Source organism: Drosophila gunungcola, unplaced genomic scaffold (genome assembly GCF_025200985.1).
Source record: "Drosophila gunungcola strain Sukarami unplaced genomic scaffold, Dgunungcola_SK_2 000125F, whole genome shotgun sequence".
NCBI lineage: Eukaryota > Metazoa > Arthropoda > Insecta > Diptera > Drosophilidae > Drosophila > Drosophila gunungcola.
The window spans coordinates 89,614-109,121 of record NW_026453286.1 but is presented as its reverse complement, the minus strand read 5'-3'; the positions used below and the strand labels follow the sequence as shown (position 1 = coordinate 109,121).

At 38.1% G+C, this 19,508-nt stretch overlaps 2 protein-coding genes across 8 annotated transcripts in view; both read left to right on the top strand.

Moving 5' to 3' along the window:
• LOC128265449 (neurotrimin) overlaps positions 1 to 10,287 on the top strand; it is a 35,516-nt gene extending 25,229 nt beyond the window's left edge. For 5 of the 7 annotated variants that reach the window (XM_053001461.1, XM_053001459.1, XM_053001460.1 and 2 more), the window contains 7 exons: positions 670 to 862; positions 1,324 to 1,452; positions 6,946 to 7,065; positions 8,090 to 8,260; positions 8,799 to 8,854; positions 9,000 to 9,370; positions 9,430 to 10,287. In XM_053001461.1, coding sequence (XP_052857421.1) covers positions 670 to 862; positions 1,324 to 1,452; positions 6,946 to 7,065; positions 8,090 to 8,260; positions 8,799 to 8,854; positions 9,000 to 9,370; positions 9,430 to 9,463 — 1,074 coding nt within the window. In that variant the 3' untranslated portion in view covers positions 9,464 to 10,287. Of the gene's footprint in view, positions 1 to 669; positions 863 to 1,323; positions 1,453 to 6,945; positions 7,066 to 8,089; positions 8,261 to 8,798; positions 8,855 to 8,999 lie in introns of all 7 variants that reach the window. The other 2 variants (XM_053001462.1, XM_053001458.1) reach the window with 1 other exon arrangement.
• LOC128265450 (uncharacterized) lies at positions 3,439 to 4,442 on the top strand. The gene has a single exon (XM_053001464.1). It carries the CDS (start codon positions 3,961 to 3,963, stop codon positions 4,375 to 4,377), a length of 417 nt encoding a protein of 138 aa, XP_052857424.1. The 5' UTR covers positions 3,439 to 3,960; the 3' UTR covers positions 4,378 to 4,442.
• Positions 10,288 to 19,508: the final 9,221 nt, after the last annotated feature.

The following is a 19,508-nucleotide window of genomic DNA, read 5'->3' as shown; positions in this document are numbered from 1 at the left end:
AGCCAGCCTCTCCTTTTTTTTCCTGTGACGTCAACTTTATTTTATGACACAACTGTCAACTGCAGCGAGAACAATGACAATGACAACGACAATGATAGCAGCAATTCGGTTATTGTTGCTAGCAGCCAGCAACCGCAGAATGAAACAAACGATAAAAAAAAGGCGAAAAAAAGGTTCAGGATACTGGGCTCTATAATGAGACGACAATTTGCCGCAAAGTGCAGCTAAAATGTTGACCAATACTCGTTAAAATTGCTCTTTTATTGCTTTTAATAGTTAAATGGTTGAAAGCGAAAAGCGCAACGATTAAAATGGGTTTGGTTTTTATTTAATCAATCTAACAACTCTTTCAATATAAAATCATTTGTATTTTAAACTTTAGAGCTTAGCTGATAAATTTTGAACATAATTATGCAAGTTTTAGAAATGAATTGATCCAAAAATGCTGGGCTCACTCGACTTTGTCCGATCTAAAAAGTAAATTTGTATTAATTTGCTCTTATAATACGTTTTTTTTTTTAAAAACAGACCCAGTGTTTGTACCAAAAACGTTTTCTAATTTTGTCTGGGTAGTGGGCGTTAGATCCCTAATCTAGGATAAGCAACAGGTCGTATACGTGATTTTCGACATATCATTGGGAAATTAATAAATGCTCTTTTTGTCCGCAGACTGCCACCCTAGAAGTGGTCATCCCGCCAGACATCATCAACGAAGAGACCTCTGGAGATATGATGGTCCCAGAGGGTGGATCCGCCAAACTCGTATGCCGAGCTCGTGGTCATCCCAAACCCAAGATCACGTGGCGACGGGAGGACGGAAGGGAGATCATTGCCCGCAACGGTTCGCACCAGAAAACAAAAGGTAAGTATTAAAAACCCCAGGATCTGCCTATATGATTGCATACAATTATTTTAAAATATTGATAATAGGCACAAAAAGAATTGATTTATTCAAATACAAGCTGAAGTTATTAATTAATCGATAAAAATAAAAGTAAGAGTAAACAGCTCAAAAAATGGAAAAAGGCTAAGTAAGAGTAAACAGCTCAAAAAATGGAAAAAGGCTGATTTATATTTTAATCCTTCAGATATACTATGCGTATATTTAAGTCTACCAGAAATACTGAGCAAATTTTACTTATCGTACTGCAAAATGCATTTTAAGTATTTCAAACAATTTAAACATTAAAGCGAACTTCATAAGCACGAAACTTTACATGCACCCAAGGATTCAAACACCTTGGGTTCACACAGAACACCACTTTGAACTGACTAACCGACCGCATGTACATGTCTGCTATACATAAATATATATTTCCACAGCACAATCGGTGGAGGGCGAAATGCTGACGCTGTCAAAGATCACGCGATCGGAAATGGGCGCCTACATGTGCATCGCCTCCAATGGAGTGCCGCCGACGGTTAGCAAGCGGATGAAGCTACAGGTGCACTGTGAGTACCTCCCTCTATTCGTCATTCCTCTCTACATTTAGTGGGTACACTCACATACAGATGCGGTCAAAAAAAAAATAGTTTTTTAGCTTATTTAAGAAGCAATCGAAAGGAGTTGGCAAGCTTCCTTTGAACAACTTTGTTATGTTTCTGTGAAAATAATACTGTTAGCTAAATGATGCAAATATAAAAATCCGTATGAACATAGGTATATATATATTTAAAATTTTTCTATGCCCTAATGGTACTACATTGTCCCGATACTATTATTTTGACCGCAACTGTATATACATATTGGTACGTCCATATATGATACATGATAAATGGGTGGCGCCACCTGCTGCTGCTGCTGTTGGCCAAGAAAATGCCCTGATTTATGGCAGCTGAAGGCAGCTAATGCCGCATAATAATCATAATGGTAACATATAGCCCGGCTCGGATGTGATGTGCGTGTTCCAGAAGGGGGCATCCATACGAGGAGGAGCCCGGAATCAGAAGCAAACTATAACCGGAAGCGGAACAGGAACAGGAACAGGAACAGAACCGCAGCAATAACGCAGCAGCGGCAAATGCAAGGGTTTCCGTTTCGATATCCGGCAGCTTCCTTCACGTGGCCGGCAAACTTTCCAAATGCATTAGGTAGCGCAAAAACTGAAGAATGGGCAGGGGGGGTCAAAGGGGCATTTTTACGGACTGGCAAAGTGGAAATGGTGTGCGGAGGAAAGAGTGATTCTTGGGGCAACGCAACGTCACGTTTCTGCAGTAAAACTTTAAACCCATGTGAGTTGGTGGGTGTGGGTCTCATGTGAAGTGGTAATTGTTAAGGGCAGTTCCACACTATACGCCCCCCGGTCCGACCACCTGAAGACCCACTTACAACCGCCTCATAACCCCTTCATACTGTTCTACCTTCCCGCATTAAAGTTAATGAAATTGCCAACAGGGGCAAAAGTTCAAGCGACCACAATTTGGTAAGCGGAAAAGCAAGAAAAACGAAAGAGTTCAGTAACAAGGAGAATTGCTCTAGTCGACTATTGGATAGCCGTTGCTCAACTTATCAATTTCAAAGTAAATATGCGCCCAGAAAATAAGCTGGTTTTAGGTGGCGCCATCTGCCGAACTGCATGGTCACTACTACAAGCTAAGAGCAAGTAGTATATTATTTTTTTTTTATTTATGGATCGATTTGGAAAATGTTTGTATGAGGCGATATATATTATCCAAATTATATATCTCACACTGTCTTAAATGAAAAAGGCAAAACAGTTGCAGAAATAAAATGGTCGGTGGGGGGGGTAGGGGGAAGCAGAAAATACCTAGGAGCATAAACTTGGCTAAAAAACCCAAAGATTGTATCTGTAAATTATATTGACACGGTCGCCACTGTGAGCAATACGCACACAAACACATAGGGCTGATTCTCGCCTTGCCGCAAGAATTAATTTTCATTTTGATTTTATTTTATCTATGCCACAAATTCGTTTTCGTTTTCCATAGTCATTTCATTTCCATTTTAACGTGGCTCCGAAGGATGCCTTCCATCTCTTGGTCCCCGGGATTTCAATTCAAAGGTCCATATGTGCGACAAACGGGGACAAGTCGCTTTGCTTCAAAGCCACCCACGTCTGCTTTGGCGCACTTTTCATTCAACGGCTTGATTGATTCTAATCAGAAAATTAAGTGGCTCCTTGAAGGTCCTTTCGCTGGGTACTCGCGCCAAGTGGGTGTGAAAACTGAAGGATATCCCGCCGTTTTGCCTTCGACAGTCCCGACTCAAATTATTTAATCAAGGAAGCTCATTTTATTTAAACGTTCGGCAAAGAAATCCAAAATATTTTAGACCTTAAGTAAGAAACTGATCTTAAATGCTGGTTGAAAGCATTCAACTATTTCCTTTTGTTTTTTATTCTGCTTACGCCAGCATAATTTTTTTTTTTTTGTTTGAAAATATTGGTAAGCTATTAATCATTTGCGGAATCTGCGTAAATGTCTGCAAATTTCCCCCCTCTGCTTCACAATCATCTCGAAGACAAACATTTAAGATGAAAATATAAACAATGGATTTAATGCAAACATGGGCCAGCTGTTGCCACATGAGGGAAGAAAACAAGAGACACACGAAAATTAGAAGCAAAGAATTCCTCAAGTTGTTCTCTTCTGGGTAGCTCTGGCCATTCTCCATTCTTCGGAGACTTCAGCTAAGCACACAGAAGACTCTGACGTCACGGGGATTCTTGGTTTCTGTCACAGTTTTTGGGTATAAAAGGGGCATCGCGTTGAGAATTCAAATCAATTGCGATTGGAGAAAAAGTCTGAGAATGCGTGCCTACATTGCAATTACCCTTCTGGCCCTGGTGGCAGTGGTCGTGGCCCAAGGAGGTGGCGGTCGAGGACGTGCAAGTGGAGGACGTGGAGGACGCGGCGGAGGTGGACGTCGTGAATTCGGCGGTGGCGGCGGTGGTGGTCGCAGCATGGGAAGATTCGGCGGAGGTGGAGGTGGCGGTGGAGATGGCTTCGGAGGACCTGGCGGCCCAGGAAGCTTCGGAGGACCTGGCGGCCCAGGAAGCTTCGGAGGTCCTGGCCGATTTGGCGGCCAAGAAGGCTTCGATGGCGGCTTCGGCGGTCCTGGTAGATGGGGTCCACGTCCTTATCGACCAAGTCGCCCGAGACCTTGGTTCACCACCACGGAGAGCAGTTTGGTTGAAAGCACCACAATTAGCACCGATAGTTCCACCAGCGACAGCAGCTCCACTGACAGCAGCTCCACTGACAGCAGCTCCACTGACAGCAGCTCCACTGACAGCAGCTCCACTGATAGCAGCTCTACTGATAGCAGCTCTACTGATAGCAGCTCCACTGATAGTAGCTCAACCGAGAGCACCACCGGTTCGGAATAGATTTAATGACTCACCCGCGGAGTACTAAAAGCTACCAAGAATTGGGAACATAAACTGTATATAAATAAAATCCTTTTGGCACATTGAAACATTCTTTTTTCAATGACTTTTCTTTATTTACTGTGACTATACTCTAAAATATATTAATTGTATATTATTATAAAAAATCGCTATTGATTTTAGCCTTGTATTTGCCTATATTACAGAGAGATGGCAATGTTTTTGAGAAAAAAAAAAAACTGCCTAAAAATAACCTTTAATTTGTAACCCATCATAACCTTAAAGCTTGGTGGGGAGGTAGGTGCAACCCATTTTAATTTCGGTTATCTGAGTATAGGTACATTAAATACATTCACGTGATGCCCCGACCCAACCTCTTGCACCCTCTGTAATTGTAGTGAAAGGAAAGGAAATACGATAAACTATTATGTAATGAAAGGGAAGATGACCCAGCCTTGATTCGAACTTTGGATTCGTAGACGCATTAGCAGGTTGGAACTGGCAAATACGATTGATATTTACAAAGGAAACAATTGCTATTTTACAAATAAAGCGGGTAGTTGTGTATTTTGATGTTTAACTCTGGTTATAAGTAGTTGAAATTTCTTTTTACTGCCCTGCCTGCCATATGCTAGCTGCTGGAAAGCTCTATTAGGACAAATTGAATTTTCAATAAGTCGTAGACTAAAGCGGGAACTGGGTGTCATGGGCGAACTCCCTCTGCGGACAGCACATGACATATGCTGCACTATTCCCGGGAAGAACCGGAGAACGACCGTTCGTACAGAGGGACAGCAATTCCGGACACCACATGGAGCCGTGCCGAGAGTGCGGCATGCACAAATCCAATAAATTGACCAATAATGAACGCTTGAATTCAGCTCGTTGGGAAGGGGTTGTGGGTGGGGTGGGGGAAGGGGAAAGGGAAAGGGAGCCAAAGTGGACTGCGCAGTGGGTTGTAACAGCAAAGTTGAAAAGCCAAAAAACAATGATGGTCAGTGGCTCTGGCCTGCGGTCCTTTGGTCTTTCGCTTCTCCTCCTGGGCTCCCGGGGGCGGCTGCAAGACAACGTCAAAGACAAGGGTGAAAGGGGCAGAGAGCAGAAAGCAGAAAGCAGAAAGCAGAAAACAGACAAATACGTAAAACAACTTGCGAAAAAATCGAAAATGAGCGAAAAAAAATCTTAACACGACACGAACAACATGGCAAAGCTCCAAAGGGCAAACCCTAGGAATTAATCGCCTGACCTTAGCGAACTTTAAATGCTCTAACAAATTTAAGGCCAAAGTTAAATACATTTACTTATTATATATATATATATATATAAAAGTTTTTAACACTGCACTTAAAGAATACTTTTTTTATTTTTGTGCTTTAGTATATTTATTTTAAATTTAAAACGTAGGTAAAAATAATTCTTTTATTAATAATTATTATTAATATTTCAATTGTTGTGGTTAGTACATTAATTTATAAGTGAATATACTCGTAGCATTTTGTTATAAGTTCGAGTTAAATTCTTTGATAAAAAAGCTCAACAAATATAAACAATATTACGTAAGTGTTTTGACAAACTCGTTTCATAAAATTTTTAAATATTTTTAAGTAAAGAGAATGCTTAACGACACCCAAATCTAATTTTTGAGCTTGAATACATAATTTAATATTTGGTCTAAAAACAAACATTGAACGATTTAATTATATTAAAAAATATTCCAATTATGGTTTAAATTATGACGGACTAACGACCAATAAATTGTAGTACTCTTCAATGTTTTAGATAAATGTTTAAATGCGGGAGTTCACAAACCAATTTATGATTACTTTGGATTTCGAAAAGAGTAAATGTAAGCCTCGAATTGTTGAAGAAACAAACGGCTTAAAAATCTTTAAGAAATAGTTAATATCCAAAGTTTATTAAATAAAATCGTTTTTTATATGAATCAATACATAAAAGAAAAGTTCGTGACCCCTAATGATTCTATAACTCTCCCGCCCACAGTCGATTTGAATAGGGGAACCATTAAACCGTTCCGGGAACCATCATCCTCTGGCTGAGTAAGCCAATTCCTAGCCCCAGATGAGTGAGTGTATTCCTAATAGGAAGTGGAAAATGGAAAAAATGGGAAAAATGGGAAAAATGAGGGAAAAGTCTGGGAAAAAATGGGAAAGATTGCTTGCTCGTTTTATTTGCCACTGACCGACCACTAGGCGATCACGATGGATGCTGCTGTCGGGTCCTGATTGCTGGCCTGGATTGTTGGCTCTCACTCTAACAACAAAATAATTCATTTTCAATTAAAATCGTATCAGTTGTTGTTGCTGGCGTTGCCATTAACCCACAACAAAAAAAGCAACAAACCGTGGAGAGGGAAAATCACAGCTGGATCTGGAATCTGGAGTCGAACAAAAGGGTTTGAAGTTTGACTTTGCTCCCTTGTGGCCAGCTTAATTGCCAGTCTAGTTCGCGGGGGCAGCTAAGGGTTAAGCTCAGGGATGGCAAGGTCACAGCCACTGATGGCTTAACAATTGGCACTGCCACTGGGAGTAGCAACCCGCTCTAATCAACCCCAATCGCTCCATCTTCTCCTTCGCAGTTCATCCGCTGGTGCAAGTGCCAAATCAATTGGTCGGCGCCCCGGTCCTCACGGATGTCACATTAATTTGCAATGTCGAGGCATCGCCGAAGGCTATCAATTATTGGCAGCGCGAGAATGGTAAGTCGGAAAAACGTCACGAAAACTTCCACTTAACATTCACAACTTCCATACACTTCCTGCTAGTTCTTCTCAAAATATTTAAGATTTTTTAAGGCATAAGAAACATTTCCAATTTATTCAGATTTTAAGAACACAAAAATTAGCTAAATTCGATTCAACATTAGTTTTAATTAAATAATTTATTTAAACGATTCAAATTTTTGTTGGTTCGATGATTTTCCATTTCGAAAAAAATGTTTTGTTCTTTAACGAGACAATCAATAATGTTCTCCTTTCATGTACAAGCTATCGATTCACATTTTTATGTTTTGTTTGTTTTAAAATCGATATAATATTTTTTTTCTTTTAAATGGATGTTTAAATTCGATGATTTTCCATTTCGAAAACATGATTTTGATGATCAAAACAAAATGGTCCATTTTTAGGTCCTTTTTTATTAATTTGTAATTAATTTTTAGCCTGTATGGTTAGAGTATCTAGTGAGGGAGAAGTGACTACAAATTGAAGTTTTCATTTAGCATCTGCTCGAGCTGAAACTCGGACTAGTTCAAACTTTATAAACCTTTCAATACCGCAATTCGTCTTTATTTGGTTCGTGTTCGAAGCTCGAATATTCTGTCGTCACCCGGGGGAGGTGAAGAGTGGAGAGGCTGACGGAGAAAAGCCCAGACGGGGGGGACTTGGGTGGATGGTTCTTTTGTCAAGTGCATTTGACGTATATTGCAAACGTGACGAGCGCCGCAACGCAAACGTAAAACGCTCGACGGCAATGCCTGAAATGTCATCATCCTTGAGGCTTGGCTCGTGTCCTCATCAGTGCCGTGTTCCTAGAGCCCCTCTCCTCACGTAAACCCAAGCTCATTTGCCCCGATTCCCTGCTTCGTATTCATGACTTTAGTCTCACCTCAACTCAACTCATCACATCACATCACATCACATCACTCACGTCACATCTCGTTTTCATCGTTACTCATTTCAATTTTTCTGTGCTTTTTTTGTACCTTTTCTGGCCCGGGAACAGGTGAAATGATTATTGCCGGCGATCGTTACGCGCTCACCGAAAAGGAGAATAATATGTATGCCATTGAGATGATTCTGCACATCAAGCGGCTGCAGACGAGTGATTTCGGTGGCTACAAGTGCATCTCGAAGAACAGCATCGGCGACACCGAGGGCACCATCCGACTTTATGGTAAGCAATAATGCACAAATCAGTGGTTTGACTTTATTTTAACAAATTATTTCAAAACCTCTATACTAAGGCTTTCAAAAGTTACATATTTCTATTAATCCCTTTTAATTTAAATTTTATTACAAATGACTTTATGGAAAGTGGAGCAAATATAAATATACTATAATATCTTGGCCGGTATAGAAAATTAATGTTTATTCTGTCTACTTAGTTATAACAATGCCATCGATAAATCTATCAACTTATCTTAAAAAAGTATTTGTCTAAAAGGATTTTAAATTATCTGTAAGGTTTTAAATCAGGACTTTTACTCAGGGGCACCCAATTATTATGGAAAAGTACAATTGGTTCGTGAAATTTGTAGGCTGTATACCTGTGTAATTAATTATTAGTTCTATGTTTTTAGGCGTTAACTTTTCAATAGAATAGCAATTGAATAGAAATTGAAATTGACATCGACATCGACTATGAAAAAACTGCTTTATAAAAAATATAAAATTAATCTGAACTGTCTTTTCTCTCGATGTTGTATTTTTAGAAATGGAGCGTCCCGGCAAGAAAATCCTTCGCGACGATGATCTCAACGAAGTGTCGGTAAGTTGAGGCCCCCACATAAAGGCCGCTTCTAGCTTAAGCACACATGTATTCAGAGAACTTGAGCAGGCCTAAAAAAGAAAGGCAAAGAAAAGAAAAACAATCAAATCAAACAAAAACCGCTTTCGTTCGTCTCGCCCCGCAGAAGAACGAGGTGGTGCAAAAGGACACGCGCAGCGAAGATGGGTCACGCAACCAGAACGGAAGGCTCTACAAGGATAGGGCTCCGGATCAGCACCCGGCCAGCGGGAGTGACCCGCTCCTTGTCCGTGGGACAATGCGGCTAATCGGGACATTTCTATTAGCTTTATTGGTATTATTAGCGGCGATGGCGAGAGCCGGGCCCACATTGTCCTGCCGCACAAAAGGTGGCGGACAAAAGAAGGCCAAGAAAACGAGTTTGAACGGGCAGCAGGATAAGGACGAGGTCAAGGATGGCCAGGCGGAAAAGTGGAGGAAGTGCTGGGAGAGATCAACGCGGAGTTGGAGACGGGCAGAGTTGGCAGAGTCGGCAGAGTAAGATTATTATAGCTTAATTCAATTGTAATTATACAAACAAGATTATGATGCAAAAGGCCCCGGCCCCTCCACCCGTTTTCTTGCCCATAAGCACACAAGCCAGGAAAAGAGAGCATTAATCAATGGGGATGTCGAGGATGCCACCCCTAGGGCTAATCATCTACGCCCATGCTAATTGCAAAGTTAGGGAGGGGGGCAGCAAGAAGGGGACAGGGCTAATTGAATGCATATTAAATCAAAAGGAGGAAGGAGAAACTAAAGTGTCGTAGTTAAGTGGAAAATAAAACGCGTTTAAATGTTACCTCGTTAGTGGAAAATGATGAAAAGGATGAAAAACAAACCCCAGCCCCACAAAAGAAAAATAAACTATAAACAATATCGAGATTAAATGGTGTTTGGTTCTTTAAATGGCTTTAGCTACTCCGAACTAAACAAAAAGTACGACTGTAAAAGGTTATTTACGTAATATAAATAATAAATACGGTAATGACATTGATACGGATATTTCTATATGTCTAAACAATAAGTGAAGTTATTTTGCTATTATTCAAGCATTAATTCGTTGGGTTTTCTGGAAGAAACATAAATATCTCTATGTATTAAGTGTTTAATCAAGAGTTCTGTATATACATATATTTAAGGCCAGCTCAAAGAGACGGAAATTTTGTGGCTAAAAAGAAAAATGTTTAGACGATCTTTGCAAACCGTAAACTGTAAATATTTACCCTTAGTGATTTTGACAAAGTTTCGTTTTTAAAATATGGTTCTTGTCTTAAACCCTTTTGTTGTCACTCGTTGTCGTTCTCATGGCTCAAAAGACTAATTGCGGACCCTAGATTTAAGCCAATTTTGGAATTCCTTAAAAGTGTGCGTGTGAGTTTTAGATTAACAGTCAACACTATTACTAGTTAACTGGTATACCTTTAATTAGATCTGTTAACAAATTTTACCTTCACAAATCAAAATTTCTACATTCCAAATAGATACCATTGCCAGAATTTACTTCTAGGGGAAACATTTTAACATTTAAGTTTTTGCATATATATTATTGTTTAAATTACTTTTCTTATTAAATAGTAAGCTCCCCGAATTTAATATGGAATGTTTACTTCCGTTTTTGTAAACTTTCGCTGGCGGGAACATTGAACATGTACAATTGTTAGAATTCCATTAAATTTATATATTTCTACTTAGCTCTATGGCAAAAAGTTTATAATTTTATTTAAAAAAAACGCTAGAGTATAAATATATTTTTTTGGGCACTCAAAATTTCGTGTCAAGACCTTGTGATTTCCATTTACTACATCCAGACTCACACACACACACCAAAACCACCCATAGTCCCCACGTATATGTATATGTAATACTGATGTGTGCGTGTTCAGCTCAATTCCATGTTTAAATATAATGTAAATCAAAGGAAAGGAAATCAGAAGAAGCAGAAATAAGTGTGCCAAAAGCATCAAAAGCAACTCGCAATAAAGAAATGTGTGCGGCGAATGTAAACAGAGGTAAATACCAAAGTAAAATGTGTGTGTTCATATCTGAAGAAATACTGTAATACCCAGACATATGTATAATCCGCATATCCAACTCCGCCACCAAAAAATCCGGCTAGTAAAAATTATTTGAACGCTGACTACTCAGATGTACTCTGACCCATATACGTACCAAAAATAAGAAATGTATGCAAAGGGAAAATAGGGAAGGAATACATTTTAAATATAATGAATATATGAATAAAATAAAATTAATTAAATTTAGGGAATATTTTTTTTTTTGCGGGTACGACAGTGTAACGTAATGGCCTAGCAAATCAAAGTTACGTTTAATCTACACGAGTAAGGCAAAGGAAAATAATTTATTTAAACAAACGAAATCCCAGGCGATGGCGTTGTTAAAAAGAAAATTAAAATTAGTGGAAATTGCAGGCGGAAAAAGACAAGCAAACTAAACTATAGTAAAACCTAAGAAATAACAAACTAAGCCAGAAAACCATTCAAATCATAAAGCATTTAATGTCTACGCTACAGCCATACAAAGATAAACCATAAACAAAAATATATAAAAAATATTTGACAACTACATATGCAATGCAATGCGAATATCCAACAATTTCAAGATGTAAAACCCAAAAACGAAAGTTTGCTGCGTATTATTGCGAAATTCCACGACTCTCCAACAACAAACTAAAGTAAAAATAATAGCGTTTAGTTGGATTTGTGTTTATGTACATAAGAAATGAGCGAAAATAAATATTTGTACTGTAAAATCTGATTATACAACTGAATATTCCAAAACGCGCAATCGAAAAAACTCCCCAAAAAAAAAGAAAGAAAAAAAATGAAAAATAAAGAGAAATACCTATGGAAACCTAATAAGCTTACAATCAATTTTTAATTGAAATGGTTCCCGGTAGTATAGCTGTTAAATAGTTTATAAATGCATTTTTGAGGTAAGTATTGAAATGGTCGGTAGGTGGCGAAAACACCAGAAATATATTAATACGGTTTAAACTTGTAAATTATTAAACGATTTTTAGCAAAAAAAAATAAATAACCTTTGGTCCTAACGTCAATCTCTTTTGACTAAACAATTTGAAGTGAATCAAACTGAAGACTGAATGTAGAAAAATCCATTGAAAATATATATTAAAATACTTTGCTTATGTATATTTTAAATATTTCTTCCTCTTTTCTCCGAGTGAATGTGTCAGTGCTTATTTTTTCCCAATTCTGAGTGTGAAAAAAAACACTACAAGTGCCAAATCATAACTGGATGAAAAAGCGAGGATAATAATATGGACCTTCGAGCTCCATTTGTTGTGTTAAAAATAAACACAAAGTTCAAATTCAAACATAAACACGAACTGAGCAAATATTTCAATGTGTGTGCTAATGTGTGTTTTGCGTTGGTCAAATGATGGTTGCAACCAGCAGTAGAACTAACTAACATTTTGTATTTATTTTAAGTTGTATTTACAAAAATATGCACACAACTCTGGCCGAGTTATTTATATTGCACAGACTCGCTAGCACACAATGCATAAAACTGTGTGACAATGTTGCCCCAGAACGTTGCACTCACCGCAACTCAACACAGAATCCGGACTCATCTCTCCGGCCGCTTCCTTGCAGCCTAAAAACGAAAATGGAAAATGGAAAAAATATCTTTGCATTTGCATCTTTTATATTCACACGACACAAATAAAGGCCAAGGGAGGAAGCGAAGATTGCGTGTATAACAATGTGCAGGGTTATGTCAACCAAAACCAGAACCAGAACCAAAACCAGAATGAGGACGGGCATTGCCGAGGGACGGACAATGCACTAAGGAAAATCGATCCAGGTTCAGAAATTGAAGTACTGATTTGAACATTTTTAACGTTTCTATGCCATAGATGCCTCGCTTTTATTGCAAGTTATTTTTTATAATTATGTTCCGTATAAAATTTGGTTTGCTTTGCATTTACATTGATGCGGTCCAAATTTGTATTAAAATGTTAATGCATTGGCATCAAAGAATATCACTCATACGTACCGTTGCCTTTGGTCAAAAACATAATTGTAACAGGCATACGTATTGTATAAGGCAGTTTTATGGAAACGTTAAGACCTTAAGTAAGTTTCAAAACTTTTTTAAAAACATACCATAACATATGATAAGTTAGATCTATTTTTGGACCTCCTTAATATGGACTTGATTATAGAATAAACAATAAATAAATAGTAATGAAATCAGGTCTTAGCTTAAAAATTAGAATGATAAAAAGAAACGCTATACAGATAAAAATAAAATGTTATGCAAACGTTACAAAATTGAATCATTATGAAGAAACGTTGCCTTAAAATATTTATTTAATTTAAAGGGTTATCTTTTCAATATCCTTACAAAGTCATGAGTTTCTGGAAGTATTTTTTGCCCAGTGTAAGTATAAGCTGCAGAAACCCAACCGAATCCAGCTGCCTAACGATGGATACACCTTGCAGGCGGATGAGAGTCCAACATTGTTGCCGCAGTCGGTTCGCTCCATTCTTTCCTCTTGCCACTGCTAATAGTTTAAATTCATCTGCATGTCTGTGCCTGGTTTCACGCTTTATGCACTGCTAATGATTTGATGTCGTCTCCCTTTTCCTGGGGAAAAGCGGGAATCCAGGGCGAGGAAAATGTGGGCAGATGTGCGAGTAGGACAGCCGTGAATCCAGCAGCAGCCACGTGACGACATCAAATGAAAACCTCTCCAGCTAATGCTTCTCCATCCGTATCTCCACATCCCCATTTAAATACATATATCTCGGATATTTCTGTACTATGTACATATATGTACTACCTTTTTGTGTACTGCCATGGCTTGCAATTCACGTTGCAACCTGCACGCTGGTAAGAGAAATCGATTAGCCCAAATTATTAACATTGAAGCCACTCCAATTGCGCTGTCAAAAACAACACGATTCGAGAGTGCTACCGGCCGAGACATAATAAAAGCATCACCGGACGGCAGAATCCAACAGAACGCTTAGTCGAGTTGCTTAGTTATGTATATTCAAGTTAAAAAAAAAAAACCTTTAGATGAATCAGTTAGCTTAGAACAACAAAAAAAATCTATATATTTTTTTCCTCTTCCCCTTTTCTGTTAGGTTTCATTTGACTTCTCTGAAATTACAATGAAGGGAAATACGATAAACTGATAAACAAAGAAAAGAGGAACACACTCTTATATGCTTCGCCCCATGTCGACCCAGCCTGGATTCGAACCGAGGACCTTTGGACCTTCGTAGACGCATTAGCAGGCATCACATTCAACTATGTACTTAACACGTATACGAATTCAAAGTAGTATGTTCGCGACCAAATGAAATAAACTATACCTTTGAAGTCGACTTAATAAAAAATCAAAATAAAAGCAAGACATTAACAAAAATATCAAAAATAAAAAAAAAATAAATTTTTTATTAACAAATTCTCTAAGAAACAATACAGGAGGATTTAAAATTTAATTACTCTAATGTGCTTAATGTACATGGTGGGTAAATAAAAGTTTCGTATTTAAAAAGAAGTATTAGTAAATAAATCCGTTTTGGTGTAGATATCTTTCGAATTTCGCCTGAAGAGCGATCTTAAGCCAATCGGCAAGTTGCGTATGCGTAATAAATTATAATTATTGCGTATACGTAAGAGAACAAACAAGGCCGTGTAAAGGCAAAATATATATACAAAAAAAAAATAAATTATAGGATGAAACGATAAAAATATAGAATGAAAATAGTAGAGGCGAGTGAAGGAAGTATGGTGAAACTAACGAAAGGGGTAGCGAGTGTTTATTTATATCTGTAAAAATTGCTGACCAACTTTAACGTAACGTGCCCGCTTGTCCAGTCGTTTTCCCGCTGTCCTTTTATTTTTTTTTGTTGTTCTTCGTACTTGTTTCTTTGCACAGCGAGTTCACATTTGTTTTTTGCAGTTGGCGCAAATATTTGAGGATTTTAATTGTTTGTATTTGTGAGAGAGGAAGATAGGGCTAGAAAAAATGCAGCAACAATACAGCAACAAGCGACGGAAAAAGAAGAGCGAAAATATTTGAACAATTCCAAAATGCGATAGTAAAGTGTTTTAAGCGGTTTTTGTTTGAATGTGGCGAAGGGGTTTTGTAAGGGGTTTTCCAGGGGGTCTTTCTAGGGGTTTCCTGGGGGTTATTGCATACTTTTAGGCTCTGCTGTTGGTTTGGTTGCCAGTGTGAGTGCCTGCGTGCTTGCGTGTTTGTGTGTTTGTGTGCTTGGCCTCCTGCATCCTGTTTACACTCACATGTGCATTTATTTACTGTGCGCATGTTTTATTGTTAACATTTAAAATATTTGCGCCTGCATAAAATTTGACCCGTCATTTCATTCTTCCCGCTCGCTTTTTCCTTCTTTCGGTTTCATTTGCCCCTTTTGCCGACTTTTGTTGTTTGTTTACTCGTTTGAATATGCTTATTTACTTTTCGCTTTTTGCTCCCTTTTTTCCCAATTGAAATCTACCCGCTTTGTGTTTTAAATCGTTTAAGCATTTAGTTTGTTTGCCATTTGCAACTGCCAGAAATTAACAAATATATAAAAGACAAACACGCGTTGTTTGAAGCAAAGAAGCTGCATGTCCTGCTTTGTACTCTGTTTATTTACTTGAAATTCCCACGGAAAAAATTGAAAAATTACTGGCATTACATTTTTTACTAATTATTAATCAAACAAAAACACCTCTTAACGAGGTTAAAAAGCCGCGACGATCACACCTTCAACATACAAAATATCTGATATCAAATTTTTTGAGGAAAATTGTATGAGCATTCGAGTTAATAAATACAATTTTTAATGTTCCCATTTTTGACCGCATCATCCAGGTATTTTGCCTACACAGGCATTTTTATCTAACCTAAATGTAAGCTAAATGTTTGCAGAATTGTTGTTTATCTAAATACAAAAAGTTTTAGCACCTAACGTCGAATCCTTAAATTGTACTGGTAATATTTAGGTCCTTACATCCACTTAATCTGTAGGCTTAACTCTATTAATTAACACTGCTTCGAATCAAAATCGAGTTTAACTTTAAATATTCAACTTGTATTTAGATGGCCACGCCCATCAGCAGCGAAACCGCCCCCGGCGTGATTGCATGCTAGCCGGTGAAATTGGGAAAAAATGGAAACGAGTATACGGCGTGTTGCCCAGGAGCACTCGACCTCGTGCTCTCAGCCAACAAAGGACCTCATATGTCTGTGTTGTTATTGTTGCTGCTGTTGCTTTTGCTGTGATGCAAGGATGGGGGCGTGGCTGGAAGGCGGCGGAACGAAACGGGAATATGGGAAATTCCAACGGAATGGTCTGACAGTCAGACAGTCAGACAGACAGACAGACATTGAAGCAAACGGAAAACCTAAATTTTCAAGCAGCCCCACATTAATGTGGAGCACATTAGTGCACGTAAGTGTATTAAGGATAATGGATGCACTCATAGATATTTTGCCATGAGTAGCAGGAGGGCGGGGCGGGTCGGGTCAGATGGGGGGAGTGGCGGTGGAGCGGTGGGTGCGGTGGTCTGATGAATATGCAGGTGGGCCGCGAGGAGGGTTCTTGAATAGCAGCGCGAGTCATCCAAGAATCTACACGTGAGCCGGTTTAAGTTTGGTTGGGTTAAAGCACACTTCTATGGGCGAGTTTGGCTAGAAAAATTATAGTTAACTGCGGGTCTACTTTCTTCTTTTTGTTTTTATTGTATTAAGGTGTTGGCCAACACTAAAAGTGTTATCAAAATGCTAAAATGCATTCTGTAAAATTGCGCATCATTTTTTATATAATAAAAGGCCTACATAAAATGTCTCAAAAAAACATATTCGCTATCAATTCATAAAACTCGCAGTATTAATGCTAATCTAAAATAAAACGTTCAGAATAAGGAACATATAAATTTCAAATTTGTTTGTATTATTTTCAATAATTTCTTTCTTAGCTTATAATCTGTAATCTGCAAGTCAATACTTAAAACAAAAAATTCTTTCTCACCAAGAAATATCGATAACTAATAGTGCACTTAGTTATTTTAAAAATATATCTCAAACTTCAATCATTATAAAACAACAAATAAATCTAAGACTAAAATGATTTGAAATTTTAATTTAATTTATTTAAAAAGTGCTTCCTAACGCTACAAGTATAATATGTACTTATAATTTAACGCGCTAGTTTAGTATTTAATGCGTTAGTCACACAAAATTGCTTTCGTAGCAACAAATAAATCGACAATAATAACAAAAAAAATCACAAGTGTTTTAAATAATCAACAAACCAAAGCGTTCAAGCCCAGTGGTACCAACAATATCCATTAAAAAGCGGAGTGTTTCTGAGGCAGACTCGAAGGGGAAATTTTTGAGCCGGCGCTCATCAATCGGAATCGAATTTCAATTGTCCTCGCCACCCGCGATTTCTCTTGATCCTTGCCCGCCCACTCACCTCAACTCACGGCCTGAAAAAAAAGCGACAGAAAAATATCTGCCAATGAAGGAGAGTGGCGTGGCGGGGGGCAAAGCAGTTTTATTGCCATCATTGTCAGCGGGAATTGTCATCATAAATATTTGATTGTTGCATCAATAAAAGCTTATGACACATAAAATCCATAATTTCAATTGTTGGCCCCCGGGTGAAGCCGCGTCGCTGGAAACGGATCGGCCCAAGGTTAATGCAGCCAAAGGAGGCAACCAATAAATAAGGAATAAACCGAAGAAGCGGGGGAGTTGGCCACGAAATCGGGGCAGGCTCATAAATCAACGTTATAATGCCACCCCAGTACTTATTTTCCCAATGCTGATTCTCGAAAATCATGGTTTAATAAAGAGGCATATCGTTCTGAAAACTGAAATCTGGCTGATTCCGAAGCAGGGAACAACCCCGGCTGACCAAACCAGACCAATCAGTGGTTTTTGTTATTTAAATCTCATTTGAGGCGCATTTAAAACGGCGAAAAAAATACGTGTATTCATAATTTACGCATTAATTGAAAACTTAAACTGTGCACGGATTGGGAAGAGTCCTGTGCAGGGATACACGAGTATCGCCTCACTTCATGCATCGCTACATATGACAAATTAATGAAGCGCGCCGGCACAGAAACACGTAGTATATAAATATATGTGCGTTAATATATATATATATATACGGGTATTTGTGTGTTTATGTAGTATCGCTGCGGCTCTTCATAAATCAAAATTTATGCCCATCAGGCGAAACCTCGCAGACGTCAGATATAACACATTTTCAACTGTTCAACAGAGGACACCAACAATTGGAGAGTAATTGACATGATTGAGGGCTTCAGGGGTGCTGGTGTCCAGGGGTCGGAGGTCGAAGGTCGGAGGTCATCGGTGGTTAATATGGCATATGTAACATTGACCAACACAACAACAAATTCGTAGTGCCGACGTCAGCAAAAGTTTCGACCGAACAGGCAATCCAAATGCTCATGTGGAAAGTGCCAAGCTAAGCAGGAAAAGCGCTCCCCTTTCCCTTAGTTTTCCCAACCCTAGGGGCACTGTGAGAAACGAAACGAAATGAAACGAAACGAAACGAAATGAAAAGCAATCGAAAGTGTCAAAGAGGCGACAGCCCATCAGGCAAAGGAAAATCCTTGGCTGGCCAAAGAATCAGTTTCATGTCCAACCAGTAATTGGTTTGGTCGAGACCTTGATTTCCCCCCTCCCGAATTCTCGCTGTGTAGCCGGGTGCCAACGGGGCGAATGCGTTATGGACGCATGGCCACTATTTGTCAGTATCAAATTATAGGTTTGTGTAACCAGAAATTTTAAACGTTTCATTAAGTACTGCAATGATAATATACTATTTAAAATTCTGTAAATTGGTTAACTGCAACTTTGATATTTTGTTCATTTGCCACAAAAGAAGTCATTATCAAAATAAATTACATTATTTTTGTTGTTGTTTTGTTTTGTTGTATATTGGAAAATCGTAAGAATTTTAAACTATATCAATTTGGGAAATAAAATAAAAAGTGAAGTTAATATTTTGAATATTATTAATATATATTTATTATTTTAATGCATTGTAATAGAAGGTTAGATTTGTCACCCAAATGAAACATAAAAAGAAATAGTTAAGCTTAGTTTTAGACAAATATTTACTAAACATATTTAACTTTATAATTCAGAATTCTAAAGGCAAGCAATTTGTGTGTCAAGCCGCGACAAAGTGCAATATGTGGATTGTACACGTTTTATCTAATAATTGCAGCAAAATGGGATGCCGAGCCATCAAAAAATTTGGCAAAAGAAATTCCAGTCGTGACCAACTTTTTGCTAATCCAGGATTCCTACCTCCTTTGCACTTGCCAAACATACTGTTGCAGTTTCTGGCTGCTCACCTCAAATTCCCCCGACCTTTAACCCTTTCGTCTTCTCCCTTTCTTTTATGTGTGCGTTGTACATTTATTTTATTTAATTTTGTGCTATTTGGAAAACGAGTTTTTTATTTATTTATTTTTATATATGTACACATATATACAAAAAGATATACAAATATATAACATATATGTATTTTTTTTTTGCTTCGTTTTATTTTAATTTTAATCCAATTTCTGCACATACATAAAAGAC